We start from the raw sequence: 16,546 nt of genomic DNA, 5'->3' as shown, positions 1-16,546 counted from the left end.
TTACACAGTTATATAAGAAATCACGAGACGAATTTTTTAAGACTAATTAGTATATGATTAGACATAAGTGCTACAGTAACCAACATGTGCTAATGACGGACTAATTAGACTCGAAAGATTCGTCTCGCGGTTTCCAAGCGGAATCTGAAATTTGCTTTGTAATTAGACTACGTTTAATACTTCAAATATATATTAAAAACTTGATGTGATGTTTTTTAAAAAAATTTGTAAACTAAACAACCCCTAATTAGTTCATCTGCTGCCTGATGCCAGCCTCGATGGTGAGCTAGACCCAGCAGCGACTACAAATGCCGAGCCACCAATGCGTCAACATGGAGACTGACTTTGACGTCGAGCCAAGCTACCTAACGAGTGGTCGGCTTTGTCGCCATTAATCCCTTGCATGGAGCCAAGCAGCCAGCTATAGCTGCGCACGAATCTATAGTAGTCGTAGTATTACGTCCCAATTGTTACGCATGTATCTAATCATCATCTCCACGTGTTTCGTCTAAGCTAAAATTTGAATTTTAGAAGTTAGTTTTGAGCTTAATTTTATGGTTTTCTTATCGTGTTTTTTATAACTTTCGCTTTTGAGTTGATATGGACACGTATATAAAAGTTTTATCTGTAAATTATTTTTCGTGTGCAAAAACACGTTTTCGCCTTTTCTTCTAAAAAGCGAAACGATGGGAGCCGTGGTCTTTGAAGAAGCATCCTTTTGTTATTAACATGCCTGTGATATATTTTCTCTGTTCCATATTAAAAGATTTTTTTAGCTTTATCTAGATTTATATGTGTGCTAATAAATCATGAATTTAGATACATATATAAAACATATATATTGATATATAGATGAATTTAGACAAACACAAAAAGTCTTATAATTTAGAAGAGAGGGAGTAAACAGAGAATCGCTAACGTACGCAGGAAATTCTATCCTCTAAATCTCTTTTGATCAGTAACGAGGATTTAGATATTTAAAGATGAGTGGAGTGCACCAGCGGTCTCTAAATTTATGTGCATGTGTCATCTAGGTCCCTGAACTCTCAAAATGTATTTTTGGGTCCCTGAACTTATCAGGGCGTGTCATATAGGTCCAAACGGGCTTCGACCCACTCCATCCGCTGACGTGGCATGCCACGGTGGCGCCTACATGTTGGTAGGGCCATGTGGGTCCCACATGTCAGTACCTCTGTCTCATCCTTATTCTTTTCTCTCCCTTCTCGTAGGCGTCACCGTGTTATGTCACGTCAACGGATAGAGTGGGTCAGAGCCCGTTTGGACCTATATGACACCTCCGGACATGATCAGGAACCCGAAAATACATTTTGAGAGTTCAGGGATCTAGATAACACATGCACATAAGTTTAGAAACCGCTGGTGCACTTCACTCTTTAAAAATTTTAAAGATAGACTTATATCTTAGAGGCTAAATTTGACTCCTGAAGATTAAAAAAAGAGCCAATTTAAAGTCGTCATTTCCCTCCTCATAAGGATGTGTATCCATTACCCATAGCCATATTCATACCATTAAGGTATGGTATGGATAAAGAATAGTTATTTATTTAAACTTTGGGTATTAGGAGAGTATTAACCATTGTATTCATACTTGTTTTTATTAGGTATAAACTCAGATATAAAAATTTTGAACGTACGTTCACATTATAAATTTATCAAATTTAAATGAAATTTAAAGGGGTGATTTATTATATTGAAGAATAAGTTTGTACAAATTTTAATCTATTTTTACATGTGAACACGTATATGTCCATTCTTTTACCATTGGATTATCCATGCCTATTGGTAATACCTATTTAGTTTCGATATGGGTAATATCTTTGAAAATGAGTATGAATAAAATTATGTGCAAGCATGGTCTACCCAATACTCTCTAGAGTGAGAAGTCAGTCACTGAACCTTCCTTCTTTGAAGTCAGTTGCTCTCCCCTTCTCTCGTCTCGTAAACATAAGTGGAGAGTAAAAATAATGGAAAAGAGGACTCCAAAATGAAGTACTAAAAAAATGCTGGAGCCAGCTTTTACAGGAAAGCCCAAATTTTAGAATTATGAATCATATTTTGATATATGTTCTAAATTAGGAAATGTGAGCGCGCAGGACTTGTTTCATTCTTGTAGTTTGACGATTGATACCGTGTGAAAAGATGTATTTCATCCGAGACCGACCGATACTAGGGTCGTGTTTAGTTTGTGAAAATAAAAATTTTGAGCGTCACATCAAATATTTGATAGGATATCGGAAAGAGTTTTTGGACATGAATGAAAAACTAATTTCATAACTCACCTGAAAACCGCGAGACAAATCTTTTAAGTCTAATTAATCTATCATTAGCATATGTGGATTGCTGTAGCACTTATGACTAATTATAGACTAATTAGACTTAAAAGATCCATCTTGTGATTTTCTCTCTAACAGTTTTTTATCTATATTTGGTGCTTTATGTATGTACCCAAAGATTCAATGCTACGTTTTTTGCGAAAAAAAATTTGGAAACTAAACAAGTCCCTAGGACCAGTTGGACTAACTAGTTGCAGTACTTTGATGGCGAGGTTGGTTGGACCCAAACCGGATAAATGCACGTCATCAGGGTCAACCGTCAATTAGGAAGACCTTCAGCAATCACAACTGAGGCAAATGATTGCACTCTAAGTTGAGTTTGAAGGTAACGAAAAAAAAAGACAATCACGTAAAAGGTCTCCATTGAATTCTCTCTGTTTTTTATTTTATGTCACTAACTTTTAGCTTTTATTAAAAATTATATAATTATTAATTATTTTGTTATAATTTGATTTATTAAAAAATAATTTAAACATGACTTATAATTTTACATATTTGTATTTTTTAATAAGATAATTTATCAAACATATATTCAAAAGTTAACAGTTTTAAATATAATTCAAAAGTCAACAGTTTTAAATATAAAAGGTGAATGGACTAACAGGTTAAGTATTAGCTTATTACAATCCTGAGAATGAATTAATAAACTTTTAAAATAAATTTTAGATATAACATCTTTAAAAAATACATTGTTTAATAGTTTATAAAACGTGGTAAAAAAACGACGGATTCTAATGTTTCTTCCGAACTCAACCTAACTCGAGTTCCGTAGTATTGACTAAGTAGACCAGTACACATCGACGCCGCGGCGCTTGTCTAGGCTACACAAAAACAGGAGGAAAAAAAAGAGTTATAATCTGGCTGTTCTAGAACACACTTCGAATAATTACGATCTTTTCGACACGTTCTATGGCAGATAATATAATCTGTTCGTTAAGAGGAAAACAACAGTCAATATAATACAAAGAACAAGTGAACAACCCCTTCTCTCTCTATTTTTTTTCAAAAACAATGAACACAAGAAGCTAAGTACTGTAATTAAGAGGAAACACTAGCACGCAAGGGTGATGATTTGGCGGTATATTTACAAAGAAAAAATAATCGGTAAATAAAACTTTTATATATGTATTTTTAGCATCTAAAAATGAATATAGAAAATAAACTTTAATAAAAACCATAGCGATCTAAAAGACAGGACCAAACAATAATATTTGATAAAAAAACCTGAAATAAACTCTTTATAAATTTAACGTTAAAAATTTAAAATTTAATAAATATAAGCACAAGCTGCTAAAACAAGTTGCAAGCAGAGTCAGCGGAAACGTCAGAAACCACGAGGGATATGATAGGGAGAGAGAGAGATGCATCACTGTCAGACGCGAGAGCGGCTTGAGGAAGGAGGCAAGTGGCTTCCTCTGTTTGCTCGCGGCGTCGCCTCCTCCGATCCGTTCCTTCCTTCCGGGGGCAATCATGAAGCATGATGCGGCACACACTGTGCAGGATGCAGCGAAGGGTGATAGTACCCCCGATTTGACTTTTTTTTTTCTTAGGTACGACCATTCTTCGTATTTAAAAATTCAGTATAAATATAAAAAATGATATATCATATTTAAAATTTTTTAATAATAAAGTAAGTCACAAGCAAAATAAACAATATTTTCATAACTTTTGAATAAGACAAATGATTAAACATTGCATAAAAATTCAAATATTTTACATTACGAAACGGAGGAAGTAATAGTCAAGATCTTCGGTCATTTTATAACCCTAGTTTAACTCTAATACAGTTTAAAATTTTACAAAATTTTAGCTCCACATTATTTTGGACCCAACCTTTAAATTTTATATGCAAAAATAATGCTACTACACCCCTGGATGCAAGTGGAGTAGGCAATATTTTTTTTCCTTTCTGGGCTTCTGCAAGTTACAATTCAAGCCATTTTCCTTTTAAATTTGATATAGAAACAAACTAGAAAGCTGGGTTTGGTACGTTTGTAATAAGATATGTATGATCGAAACAGAGTTAACCACACCTACCAGAGGGGGTGAATGGTAGGTAGAACCAAAACTCAAAAATCTTTTAGCGGAAATAAAAGATTATCTTTGGGTACGCCGCTTCTGAGATTACCTTTGGCTATTGCTCCTATGCCACCGATCTGATTACGCAGCTCCTGAGATCAACTTGATCGCGCCGCTCCTGTGCCGCCGATCAGATCGTCGAGATCTAGAAAAATACCGATAGATGAAAGTAGAATATATAGATTGAATGTTCTGAACTTTATTGTTCCAACTAGTATTTACAAAGCGCACCAACAACGCTCCTCTCAAAATTATCGATCTAGAATCAATAACTAAATCTCTCCAAAAAGCACACCGGGAACATACCCCTCGGTACCTATTTATATCAACAGAATCTATCTTTGACTAGGAATCAGACTCCTTATCCTAGTAGGACTCATCTCCAAAAATTATCTCTAACTAGAATCCAAAACCAAACCGTAGGGCTACCGTAACAAGGCATGTAGAAGCGTCCCTTCCTTCTCCTCATCCCATTTTGATCCGATTTACTTCGCGATTTTTCCGGCGCTTTCACATATAACATATAAAGCCCGTTACGATTCCATCCCACACGGTATTCCTCCACCATGTGTCATCTCGTATTCAACATCGTCACCCGGTATCTTCGATCTTTCGGACCTTAGCTCCTCCCTAAGCTTAATCTCGATTCCACCGCCGTTGACCAATATTGACCTTCGAGAATCACGACTCCAATCCAACCATGTCACATGACATCCCGACCATCCAGACCTTGGTTTCTCCCTGAAGCTAGTCATAGTCCATCCAGACCTCGGTTCCTCTCTGAACCTAGTCATGGTCCTTACTAGCCATTGACCACAGTTGACTTCAAGTCACCTGCACATATAGAGACAAACCAACCGCTTTTCGGGCACATATATCGTAACCTGACCCACACTAGTTACTCACACCGACACCAACACATAATTGTTTCCAAACCAAACCTATCAATTTGCATGCCAATTGTTCATCACAGAATATAGATCATGACTATGATCTTACAAGATTGTCCACTTAGATTGCATTTGTTTACAAGACATAGAGAAAGGTTCCATCGTTTCCGTTAGTGTGTTTTCCAAATATATTTGAAACGTATAAGTTACTTTATAAAATATATTAATGTATTTTTTAAGTTTACAATAATGAAATATCTCATTTTATATGATCATATCATCATCTTATTCTTTACCCATCTTCAGACTTACTAGCATATTACCCATGCGTTGCAGCGGGATCTTATTAAAAAATATCATTAGCATTTTATTAAAATATAGTTAATAAAATTGGTTTAACATATAGGTCTCAACTTTTTTCTTCTAAAAAATCTATACTACTAGTAGTGGTGGTGAATCTGTCACCTACCCCACCACCAACTCCCTTCCATTTTTAAAAGAAAAAATAACTAAGACATATATATCAAACTATTTTTTTAATAACTTATTAACATGCTAATGATATTTTTTTAATAAAATTCCGTTGCAACGCATGGATGATATGCTAGTAAAAGGGTGGTGGGGTAGGTGGCAGATTCACCACCACCCACCACTTATATAGTAGCAGAATATTATGGTTTATTCGGTTTAAAGGATATCATAGTTCCCTAGGTGAGATGTAGCCATCTAAATTTGAGTGTGTTTGTTTGGTGGTAGGTGGGTAGGATAGTTGGGAGAAAATATTATACTCTCTTCATATTTTTATGCGTGACATCGCTGATTTTTGAATCACGTTTGATCATTCGTCTTATTCAAAATTTATATCCAAATATACAAAATTATAATGCATAATTAAAGTTTCTATAATAATAAATCATATTATAACAAAATAATTAATAATTATATATTTTTTTAAGAAGACGAATGGTCAAACGTGACCTAAAAGTCAACGGCGTCGTATAAAAAAATATGGAGGGAGTAGCTCATCCACGAAAAATTGTTGGATAAGGCTATCACCTTTAGCTAATTTTTTAAAGATGAATGACAATATAAATGGATAAGGCTATCACCTTTAGGCTAATTTTTTAAAGATGAATGACAATATGAATAATGAGTTAACTACTATAAAAATTGAAAATATACTTTTAAAATAGTGACCAACTTCTATATTGAAACTTTTCGCAAAAAATATGTTGTTAGGTAGTTCGGAAAGCGGCGCGCAAAAACCAACGAATAATCTGTCCGAACACAGTCAGTCCTTTACTAATCCTCGATCATCGGTAACTGATTAATAATAACGAATACATTTTGTTGGTTAATTATTATAACTTTACGATCAATACTCGATCTGTATTTTAATAAATGTTATCGTTAATTTTTTAGACATGTTTGACTATTCGTTTTATTCAATTCCTTTTACAAATATGTGAAAATGTAATTATAATTAAATAATTTAGTAATAAGCTTAATTACAATAAAAAATAATAGTTATGCAATTTTTTTAATAAGACAAAGGATCAAACTAGTATCAAAAGTCATTATCTATTAAAATACAGAGAAAATATTTTTAATAGATAATTACACCCCATCTTTTCCCTTCTAATTAGGCTTATAAAACAAAATTTGAATTTTTGACCTTAAATTTGGAGTTCATCTTTAGATTATTTTTCATCATAGTTTATTTTTAGTATTTACTTTTAAATTGCTAAGAGTGCCATATAAAAGTTTCATTTGTAAATTATTTTTCATTTGCAAATATGCCTTTAACTTTTAGAGAAAAGCCAAACTATCCCCCTTAGTCTAGTTTATACTCCATATTATTACCACCTCTATTCCAAATCATATGGATGCTAACATACATACATACATATATATATATATATATATATATATATATATATATAAAACTAAAATATCATACAATAAAAAAAGGGAGTATGGTTAACTGTTAGACAAACATTTCGGCGCAGGTCGACGATTATCCGAGAGAGAGGGGATTTCGTTGGTTCACTGCATGTATAGCTTTCAAGATTGTCCTTGTACGCCGCAAGACCTGAGAAATTCGCCCGCAAAGCGATCGAAAGCGGCCTATAGATTTCTCCAACAATGGAGAGAGAAAAAAATTTATCCGCGTGTCTTACCTTTTTTCCCTGGTGCTTGGGGGGATATTTTATGTCTCAGTACATGCAGGCCTTAAAACAATACGGAAAATCTGGACCGACCGTACCGATGCTGTTTCTACTTTCTTGTGTTTTAACTGGTAATAAAAATTAATTCTTGGGAATAGAAATAGGAACGGTAAAGTTGTTCAAAAATAATAATGTATTTTTTTACCGTTTTGTCAGAATTTCGTTGGACCGGAAATTTTCGAAAGCCCAAAAAAAACCTTACCCTGGGCAAATCTCACGGGCACAACCACACCACCCAATCTAACTCATTGACTCTAAACAACTTTTACTACCATCTCCTCTATATTTAGTATGCCAATATGATATTAATAGATATGACATGAGTATAAAATGCTATATATATTATTATTTTTGACATGTATTTTCTCTTACCGATCGATATTGATATATTTTCGTACCAGTGGTTCCGTTTCCAAAATTCCAACAATACCGATATTATTTTCGTTACCGATGTCATTTTCGTTTCCAAACAAAAAATACGGAAGAAAATGGAAAATATAGTTCTATAACCATTTCTAACCGTTTTATACCTAGATACATACACATGAAAGAGTTATGTATGGTGATTGGTACGTTACGTAGTTAGTTAATTTAAGTTATCAAATCTTACTATTATTGTTATCCTCATTTTATATAGTAGCATTTTTATGAACTCTAACACAATCATTACTTTAAATATAAAGATTACTATGCCATTCATTCATCAAATCTTAATATTAATGTCCTCATTTTATCTAGTCTCAATTTTACAAACTCTAATACAAATACACAATCCCTACGTTAAATATAAAATTATTCATACAAAGATTCTTCCATATATTTCCGGAAAAGAAGAAATCAATGTGTTTCTAAAAAAATATATATGCAGAAGCCTCTTAACCACACGTGGATAAAATTCGTTTCCCATCCCACATGCCGGTCGTCGGTGCCCGGCCGCCACGGTCAACAGAACAGCACCCAATCCCCAGACCCACCCCCCGATCATGGGGCCCACACGCGGGCCCCGCATCCACGTCACCTGCCACCGTCCTACTCTACTACGCACGACGTCACGCAGCCAGCCAGCCGCCTCGCTCGCGAGCAAAACCGGAGCCGTTGCTTCCCCTACCCCGCTTGAAGCCGGCGCGGTTTTAGCTGAGCTCGGTTGACTGACTCGCTCGCCTCCGCCTCCGCCTCCGCCTCGCCCACCGCCGTCGAGTGGGTTGGTTCACTTGGTTGGTTGGTTGGATAGTGGAATACTCGGTACTGTGGTTGGCGTCCGACGAGATTCGGCGGCGCGGTCCCGAGGGCTGGGCATGGCCGCCTCGTGTTCGTCTTCCTCGTCGTCCGCGTCCTCGGCGGGAGGGGACGGCGACGGCGGCGCCCGGGGTGCTGCTGAGGCGGCGGCGGGAGCGATCGTCGTGGCGGTGGCCGTGCGAGGGGACGGCCGCGCCAGCCGCCGCGCGGCCAGGTGGGCTGCGGCTAACCTCGCCCCGGGGGCCGGCCGCGTCGCGCTCGTCCACGTCATGCCGCCCGTCTCCTTCGTCCCCTCCCCCTGTAAGACCCGCGCGCGCCGCCTCTGTTGATGCTCGCCTCCTCCTCCTCTTCCTCCTCCTCCTCCTCCTCCTCGTCGTTCGTCGATTCGGTTTGAGCTGATGGATTTTGCGCCGTGTGTCGCAGCGGGGGAGAGGGTGCCGGTGGAGAAGATGGACGCAGTGACGGTGGAGATGTACGCGCAGGACCGCCGCGCGCGGGCGCAGGAGGAGGTCTTCCTCCCCTTGCGCCGCCTCCTCGGCCGCACAAGCGTCAGTCTCTCCTTCTCGAGAGAGAGAGATATATTTTTGCTCGATTCGCGTCTCAGAGTTCGATTCCCCGCTCCCTGCAGGTGGAGACGGTGGTTCTGGAGGCGGATAGCGTGCCGGCGGCGCTGGTGAGGTACATGGCGGAGTCCGGCGTCCGCAACCTGGTGGTTGGATCCACCTCCATCAACTGGTTCAGGAGGTAAGAGTTTATTTTATTATTATTATTTTTTAAAAATCATCTTCCTTTTACTTTGCGCGACAAAATCTCCTTTCCAACCTACCAAAGGCTACAATTTCGCTTTTGAGAATACTACGTACAATGATAGGGATCATGGGGTTTTTTGTTCTTACCTGTTTAGCTTTATTCCCAAAAGTATAAAAGAATTAGAAAGTGCATGCAAGGTAGGGAGCAGAAAGTTCTTGAGAGAGAGAGAGAGAGAGAGAGAGAGAGAGAGCCTTTTGGGATGGTGAAATCATTTCTCATATGGTCTGAGAAAAGGTGATAGGTGCAGACACGCACATATATCAGGATTAAATTTCCTTTTCTGTTTACATTTAACTTCTTTCTATTTCATTTATGCCTTTGAATAACTAAGACTTACGAAGTCACACATGTTGGTAAGGTCCGGAACAACATCAATTGCTATTGTTCATGCTGATAAATAGGTTGTCAGTGTACTTGGTTATTGCAGGGGATTTTTATCTCCATCACTTGTCAACTTAAAATGCATAACCAAAATTTATGAACATCTCTGTTCGTGTACTATGAGTTGGTGCCAATTAAGTTTGTGATCACTTTTGCCAAATCTACTGTTGGTAAATGGTATTGTTGTTACCTTTTCAGGATATTTCGGCTCCGAGATGTTCCCTCTACCGTCCTGAAAGCTATGCCGTGCTCATGCAATGTATTTGTTGTGTCCAGGCACAGATTAACTATTAAGCTTGCAAATCAGGCTCGGACAGGAAGTATGTTTTGCTCATATTTTCTCTTTCTTTTTGGGCATGAAATGTCTTTTTTTTTGGAGATGCAATGGTGAGGCACTCAGTTTGCCTTAAACATTTTCAATTTTGCAGAGTCAAGCACGCGTGTAAGGACCCAGTCGATTAGTCATAGATCATTTTCCCACATACAGAAGAACTGGCTGCTAGACAAACAATCATTGCATGACCACCTTGACGATGGCATACTAAAATCTTCTGGAGATACGAGTTCTGATGCAGGCTCTCATACCTGCAGCTCTCGTAGCATTTCTACTAATGCTGGTAAAAGTTCAGGAAGTCATGGAAGAAGCCTTTTTGGAAGCTTAGGGCGAAAGACACCAGGCAGAGATGTCAACAAGGATTTTGATGCTAATGACCGATTGAAGGAAGTCCCTTATGTTGCCTTGAGCGCAATTGATGAGGTTAGAGAATTTTCCAGCCTTGAAAATATTCTGACTAGTGTTGTCTTGTGTAAGCATTCCATAAGTTGTAGTAATTGTGAAGAATTCTTGAATGCTGATTTTGTTGTGTCAGCATGATTTTCAGTCTCAACCTGTAGATGAAGTAGCAAAACTGAGAAAGGAGCTGCAGGATACATTAACGATGTATGATAAAGCATGTGAAGATCTCGTCCATGCTAAGAAAAAGGTAGATCTAAGCCAAGATAAGGTTAAATTCTTATAGCTTCTGTACAACTTGAGTTACGTCACCAGATTTTTACATTACTAAGTTAAGATAGCTATGATTCATATATTAATAGTGAAGGTTTTAATTAAAAAAATTCGTTCTCCATGTTATTCTGATGTTTCAGATTGAGGTTCTTTCCAGTGAGTGTAGTGAGGAAGCGAAGAAGGTGCAAGATGCACTACAGAGAGAGGTATTGTTGAAGCAGAAGGTCGCAGATGAGAAGGCCAAGCATCTAGAAGCTGTTACAGAAGTTGAGATGGCAAAAACTTTGTTCACTCAGGAGGCTTATTCCAAGCATAAGGCTGAAATAGTAGCTAATATGGTGACTGCTGAAAATGCAAATTTTATGGATGCTCTCTTGTCAACAGGCAAAAGTTGCCGGCGGTACTCAAAACGTGAAATACAGCTCGCCACTGATAACTTCTCTGATGCAAAGAAGATTGGTGAGGGGGGCTATGGGAATGTGTACAGGTGTACCCTCGATCATACTGAAGTAGCTGTCAAGGTTATTCAGCAAGATTCCAGTGACAAGATTGATGAGTTCTTGAGAGAGGTACTCTAACTTACTTTTATATAATCTCTTGTCAGAGCTACCTAATTACTCTTTTGGCTAGATAATTTATTAATGGCACTTAAGAGTTATTATTCCACTGTCTGGCATCATGTAGGTTGAGATCCTCAGTCAACTTCACCATCCTAACTTGGTGCTGCTTCTTGGTTTCTGTCCTGAAATTGGGTGCCTTGTGTATGAATACATGGAGAATGGAAGTCTGGAAGATCAACTTATTAGTAACAAAGGTCAGCAATCACTCCATTGGTTCCTGCGCATCCAAATTATCTTTGAGGTGTCTTGCGGGCTTGCTTTCTTGCATGCAACAAAACCAGAACCCATTGTTCATCGTGACCTGAAGCCTGGAAACATCTTGCTGAACAAGAACTATGTTAGCAAAATTGGCGATGTAGGTCTTGCCAAGCTCATATCAGATATTGTGCCAGAAGGGCTTACAGAGTACAGAGACACTGCAGTTGCCGGCACACTGTATTACATGGATCCGGAGTACCAATTAACTGGGACAATTCGTCCGAAATCTGATGTTTATGCTCTGGGGATCATCATTCTTCAGCTGCTATCTGGTAAACGTCCACACGGGCTGATAGTCAGTGCAGAGGAGGCAATCAAGAAAGGCTCAATTTCCGATATTCTTGACAAGTCACAGATTGATTGGCCGATTGCTGAGGCAGAAATATTGGCAAAACTAGCGTTGCGGTGTACAGCCTTAAAATGCAGGGACAGGCCTAGCCTCGAATCAGAGGTGCTGCCAGAGCTCGAAAGCATTCTGAGCAGGGTTACTGCTTCTCCCACATTAACAAGTCCAAATACGGCTGTCCCAAGCCACTTCATCTGCCCTATATTGCAGGTAAAATTTGCTAACAAGTTTACTACACCAGTTTTAATTATTTCAATTATCCAATGTAAAAAAGGGCAATATTGATGCAGGAGGTAATGGATGACCCTTATGTTGCTGCTGATGGGCACACCTATGAGCACATGGCAATAAAAGCTTGGCTGAAGAAACATAAGACATCCCCTGTCACCAAACAAAGGCTCCCATATTTGTCCATAATTCCCAACCATTCCTTGCGTGTGGCAATACAACAATGGAAATCGCAGTTAGCTTAATGTAGCCATGAGGTTTACTACTTTCTTTGTGGTTTGTGTAATTTGATTAGTTAGTATTTTTATGTTCCACTGAGATAGCTGTACAGCATAGTAGCAGAGACATGGTTTTGTTAGCTTAAGGATGAAAGTAAGCCTAACATGGCTTGCTATTCAAAACTCAAGACATGAAAACAGATGCTGAATTCAATCCCCTCTAATGCCAGTGTGGTTTGGTGGCAACCAAAATTCCCTTGTAGTTCTATGTACGCTGTTCATTGTTCAGTGCATTCTTCCTCGGCAAGAATATATCCTGATGAGCCAATTGTGGAGTCTACAATCATCTTCCAAGGTGTCGGAACGACATGATAGCATCCATAACGTCACAAAGATCCCCAGGAACAACATCTAGCAGTGAGAAGAAACGAATCATGGTTCATTGCTTTATCAGAAGAGCACACAGCAAAGCATCTCACTACTTTATTGGATACAATTGAACGCAAGAAAACGAAGTGCTCATAGAGTTACATGGGAAGCAAGAATCCTGAATCATCAAGGGAGGGCCAAAAAAGAAAAAAACTTTTGGGATGGATGCTGCTTCTACTTCTTCTGGAACAAGAAATGTGCAACCATCCACTCATCTCCGTTGTTGTAGCCAAACAGCTCAGCGACTGAGATGAAGAATGTTCGCCAATAGGCTATCCATTTGGTCGCTGATTCCTTCCCGTAAGTTTTCTCGAAGATTGGCCTTATGGAGGCGATGCTGTTGTCCATACGTTTCAGCCACTCCTCACTGTAGGAGAAACGATACCGAACATGCAAATATTCAATCCAAGTAGGTCAATTAGCACACAACACTTTGGATTTACTTTCAAGATTAAGCTAGATTAGTTTTATTGCCTGAAACTGTATATTAAAAAGTAACACCAGTAACGAATGCAGACTGAGGAATCCTCCAACGGTTACTTCATAGCCATTGCATATAATATAGAGTTTCTTTCTCGAGTATTTCGGGACGTGTTGAGATTTGAGAAGTAGATGTATATTTAGTTTGTCTCTGCTTCTCAATATCTGAACTCATCACTTCTCTCTAAATCAAAATGTAAATTCTAAAATGTATTCTTCATTACCCCTAATCAATTAAGCAACTCTAGCACAATCTAATAGCATAACTATATTCATACTCCCTTTTTTATTATTTAACAATGTTGATTTTTGAATCTATGTTTCACTATTCGTCTGATTTATTTTTTGTGTAAATATATAAGATTATAAATCATGCTCAAAACATATTTAGTAATAAAACAAATCACAACAAATAATGAATAATTAGGTAAATTTTTGAATAAAACAAAATGGTCAAACGTAAATCCAAAAGTCATTAGCATCAAATAAAAAAAAGCATAGGGAGTATTAGAATGCAAAGGGTACAATTACTAGGATGCTTTGAGACTTCAGAAAGGTACCTAGTTCTAGCATAATGTGTGCCACTGACAAGCCAATGATTGGCAATAGATACATCATCCTGCAAAAAAAGAAAAAATAAGTTAGCAAGCGTCAATATTGCATGTTAAAATTTATCAACAGTCAGTGAATTTTAGTCTCATAGCTAGCTGCATATGGGCAGAAAGGTATAACCTAAAGTATTTATGCTGCGTTAGATTTCTAACCTGAAAGTAAAGGAGGAGGTTTGCCGATGGCATTGTTCCTCCAGTGAAGAAATACCTTGTTATCCAATCATCTTCATTGTTGTCCTGTTGAGTGTATGAGGTGAAAATTCGTATGGAAAATAGAGATAAATTAAAGAATGATAATATGCAGTTATATTAATTTTTCTGCAGATATGCGTAAGATTTACTTCCTACAATGCGTGAGTATTAGTAATTAATGAATAATTTGTCCCAAGGAACTCATATTTTTAACATTACGAAGTAGGAACCAAGAAGTTCACTTCAGTTGAACTGTTAAAGACTATGAGCTGTTTAGAACTTAAAGTATGTGATATGCCAGAAAGCACAAATACAGATAAATGTACAGAAGGTGGCAGTATAATCTGTACAACAGGAAAACTATTTATGATAAACCAACACAAGATTACCAGTGAAGAAAAATGCTAGAATATTAATGCACCTCGAAGTGATATGCAAATGTCTTGTGGCAGAAGTAGTGAACAAACAATAAGCTGTCCTCTTTCATCCATCTAGATATCTTCTTAAGAAGTGCCTTGTAGTTTTTCATGTGCTGCATAAAAAGGACATTATGGAATCCCCTTTACCTTAGCTACAAAAACCACAAGAAAATACCAAATGTATTTGCACCTCAAACATTTCTATGGAAATGATCCTGTCAAAAGACCGCTCCATCTCAAACTTGCTGATGTCTGCCACAATTATCTCGACATTAGATAGCTCATTTTCCCTAGAGAGAAAATGGAAATGTTACAATTAATGGAAATATTACAATTATCACAACATATGAATGCACTCATGTCATCGTTGCAACTATTTCACTTACCTACACTGCTCTTCTATAAAAGTCTTTTGTGTTGTTGAGTTGCAAATCCCTGTTATACTACACTTCCTATATTTCTTCGCTATGTACAGAGAGAGGGATCCCCAACCACATCCGACATCGAGAATGGTTTGGCCATCCTGTAACTGTGCCCTCTCACAATATAATTCCAACATTGCAACCTCAGCATCTTCAAGGGTGCTCGTTTCGTCAGGGAAGTAACATGAACTGGTAAATTCAATGCAGAGATGTGATTTTAAATGAATCAAACTGCAAGGTTCAAGTGGAATCAACAAAAGCACAGGCTAGAAGATCTTTCACTAGAGCAAAACAGTAATGGCTTCAACAGTTCTCAAAGAGGGGCAAAAAGATTGAAGGTTTCAATCTTGGAGCTAAAAATGTCTTCCATTCAGTAAACAGGCCGAATAAAGTAAATCTGTTTCTGAAGAAGTAACAGTGGAAAGTTGCAAAAGCCTACCTACGCACGGTGAACACTAAAAAAACTAGCCAAATCAACCTAGGCCGCATTCGGCGAATAAGGGAGGTAAGTTAGTACGAAAAATATAGTAATAGATTAGTACATGATTACTTAATTATTAAAAATATAAAATAGATTAATATAATTTTTTAAACAACTTTCCTATATAATTTTTTTAAAAAAAATACTCCGTAGCAATTCGAAAAGAGTGCGTGCGGAAAAGCAGTTCGGAAAGAGTGCGTGTGGAAAACGAGCACGAGGAGGCTTAGTTAACTTACGCCGAACGCGGCCCTAATACTATTATCATTATGCATCAAGCACGGCAACAAGCACAAACCTGTACTTGAGATTTCTCCCAAGAACCAGCTTGAAAAATGTCGTCGGCAACTCGTAGTGCTGGTCTTTAGCTTTATCCGTCTCGATTGCAATGGGCATCTCCTCTAGAGCTGCATCGCCAACCCAAGTTAAGATCACACGAGTCAGTAAGCTTTTACCCAAAGTTCAAACCTTTATCCAACAGAAATAAAAAACCGATAAATCCCGCACCCATGTTCCTAAGACCGCAGCGGCAGCGCCCACTGGACGACGAGGAGAGCGCGGCATCGCATTGCGGCCGGAGGGGGGAGAGGAGGCGGCGCGCGTTCACGTACCGTGGGCGAAGAGGAGGAGGTGGTGGAGCTGGAGCGGCGCGGAGGGGAGGTAGCCGAGCCGGAGGCGCTGCGCGAGCAGCAGCCGCGTCAGGCGCCTGGTGACCGCGTCGGGGAGGAGGTTCCGCTCCAGCGCCGCCAGCGCCGCGCGCGTCGCCGCCAGGTACGCCCGCGCCGCCGCCATTTCGGCTTCCGCTTTGGGGGAGCTGTCCTCGCTTCGAGGTTCGTTTTACTTCGCGTGCGCGCGCGCGGT

The 16,546-nt window shown here is 38.6% G+C and overlaps 2 protein-coding genes across 4 annotated transcripts; one reads left to right on the top strand and one right to left on the bottom strand.

Annotated features, from left to right (window-relative positions):
* Window positions 1-8,646: 8,646 nt before the first annotated feature.
* Window positions 8,647-12,916, top strand: LOC102721458 (U-box domain-containing protein 34). 3 transcript variants are annotated; one of them, XM_040524967.1, is made up of 9 exons: window positions 8,647-9,087; window positions 9,211-9,335; window positions 9,416-9,531; window positions 10,177-10,298; window positions 10,407-10,735; window positions 10,860-10,982; window positions 11,125-11,553; window positions 11,669-12,418; window positions 12,499-12,916. In XM_040524967.1, the coding sequence occupies exons 1-9, from the start codon at window positions 8,847-8,849 to the stop codon at window positions 12,679-12,681; spliced, it is 2,418 nt and encodes an 805-aa protein (XP_040380901.1). In that variant the 5' UTR covers window positions 8,647-8,846; the 3' UTR covers window positions 12,682-12,916. The 3 variants fall into 3 exon arrangements, with proteins under 3 accessions (XP_040380901.1, XP_040380900.1, XP_006657074.3); XM_040524966.1 differs by having other exon boundaries at window positions 10,848-10,982; XM_006657011.3 differs by having other exon boundaries at window positions 8,649-9,087; window positions 10,848-10,961.
* A 66-nt stretch (window positions 12,917-12,982) lies between these two features.
* LOC102703040 ((S)-coclaurine N-methyltransferase-like) lies at window positions 12,983-16,546 on the bottom strand. The gene is made up of 8 exons (XM_006656120.3): window positions 16,297-16,546; window positions 15,984-16,092; window positions 15,172-15,396; window positions 14,976-15,075; window positions 14,788-14,898; window positions 14,328-14,411; window positions 14,124-14,182; window positions 12,983-13,450 (listed from the first exon to the last, which is right to left on the bottom strand). The coding sequence occupies exons 1-8, from the start codon at window positions 16,475-16,477 to the stop codon at window positions 13,258-13,260; spliced, it is 1,062 nt and encodes a 353-aa protein (XP_006656183.1). The 5' UTR covers window positions 16,478-16,546; the 3' UTR covers window positions 12,983-13,257.

Source organism: Oryza brachyantha, chromosome 6 (genome assembly GCF_000231095.2).
Source record: "Oryza brachyantha chromosome 6, ObraRS2, whole genome shotgun sequence".
NCBI lineage: Eukaryota > Viridiplantae > Streptophyta > Magnoliopsida > Poales > Poaceae > Oryza > Oryza brachyantha.
Note: the sequence above shows the minus strand (reverse complement) of the source record. Positions and strands in the feature narration are given on the sequence as shown.

Excerpts from the sequence above, each read along its gene's own strand:
- LOC102703040 (XM_006656120.3), bottom strand. The coding sequence starts at position 16,477 with ATGGCGGCGGCGCGGGCGTACCTGGCGGCGACGCGCGCGGCGCTGGCG. Across the intron at positions 15,076-15,171 it reads TTTATAGAAGAGCAGTGTAG|GGAAAATGAGCTATCTAATG; the intron begins GTAAGTGAAATA and ends TTTTCTCTCTAG. Across the intron at positions 13,451-14,123 it reads ACACATTATGCTAGAACTAG|TGAGGAGTGGCTGAAACGTA; the intron begins GTACCTTTCTGA and ends TTTCTCCTACAG.
- LOC102721458 (XM_040524966.1), top strand. The coding sequence starts at position 8,847 with ATGGCCGCCTCGTGTTCGTCTTCCTCGTCGTCCGCGTCCTCGGCGGGA. Across the intron at positions 9,532-10,176 it reads TCCATCAACTGGTTCAGGAG|GATATTTCGGCTCCGAGATG; the intron begins GTAAGAGTTTAT and ends TTACCTTTTCAG. Across the intron at positions 11,554-11,668 it reads TTGATGAGTTCTTGAGAGAG|GTTGAGATCCTCAGTCAACT; the intron begins GTACTCTAACTT and ends GGCATCATGTAG.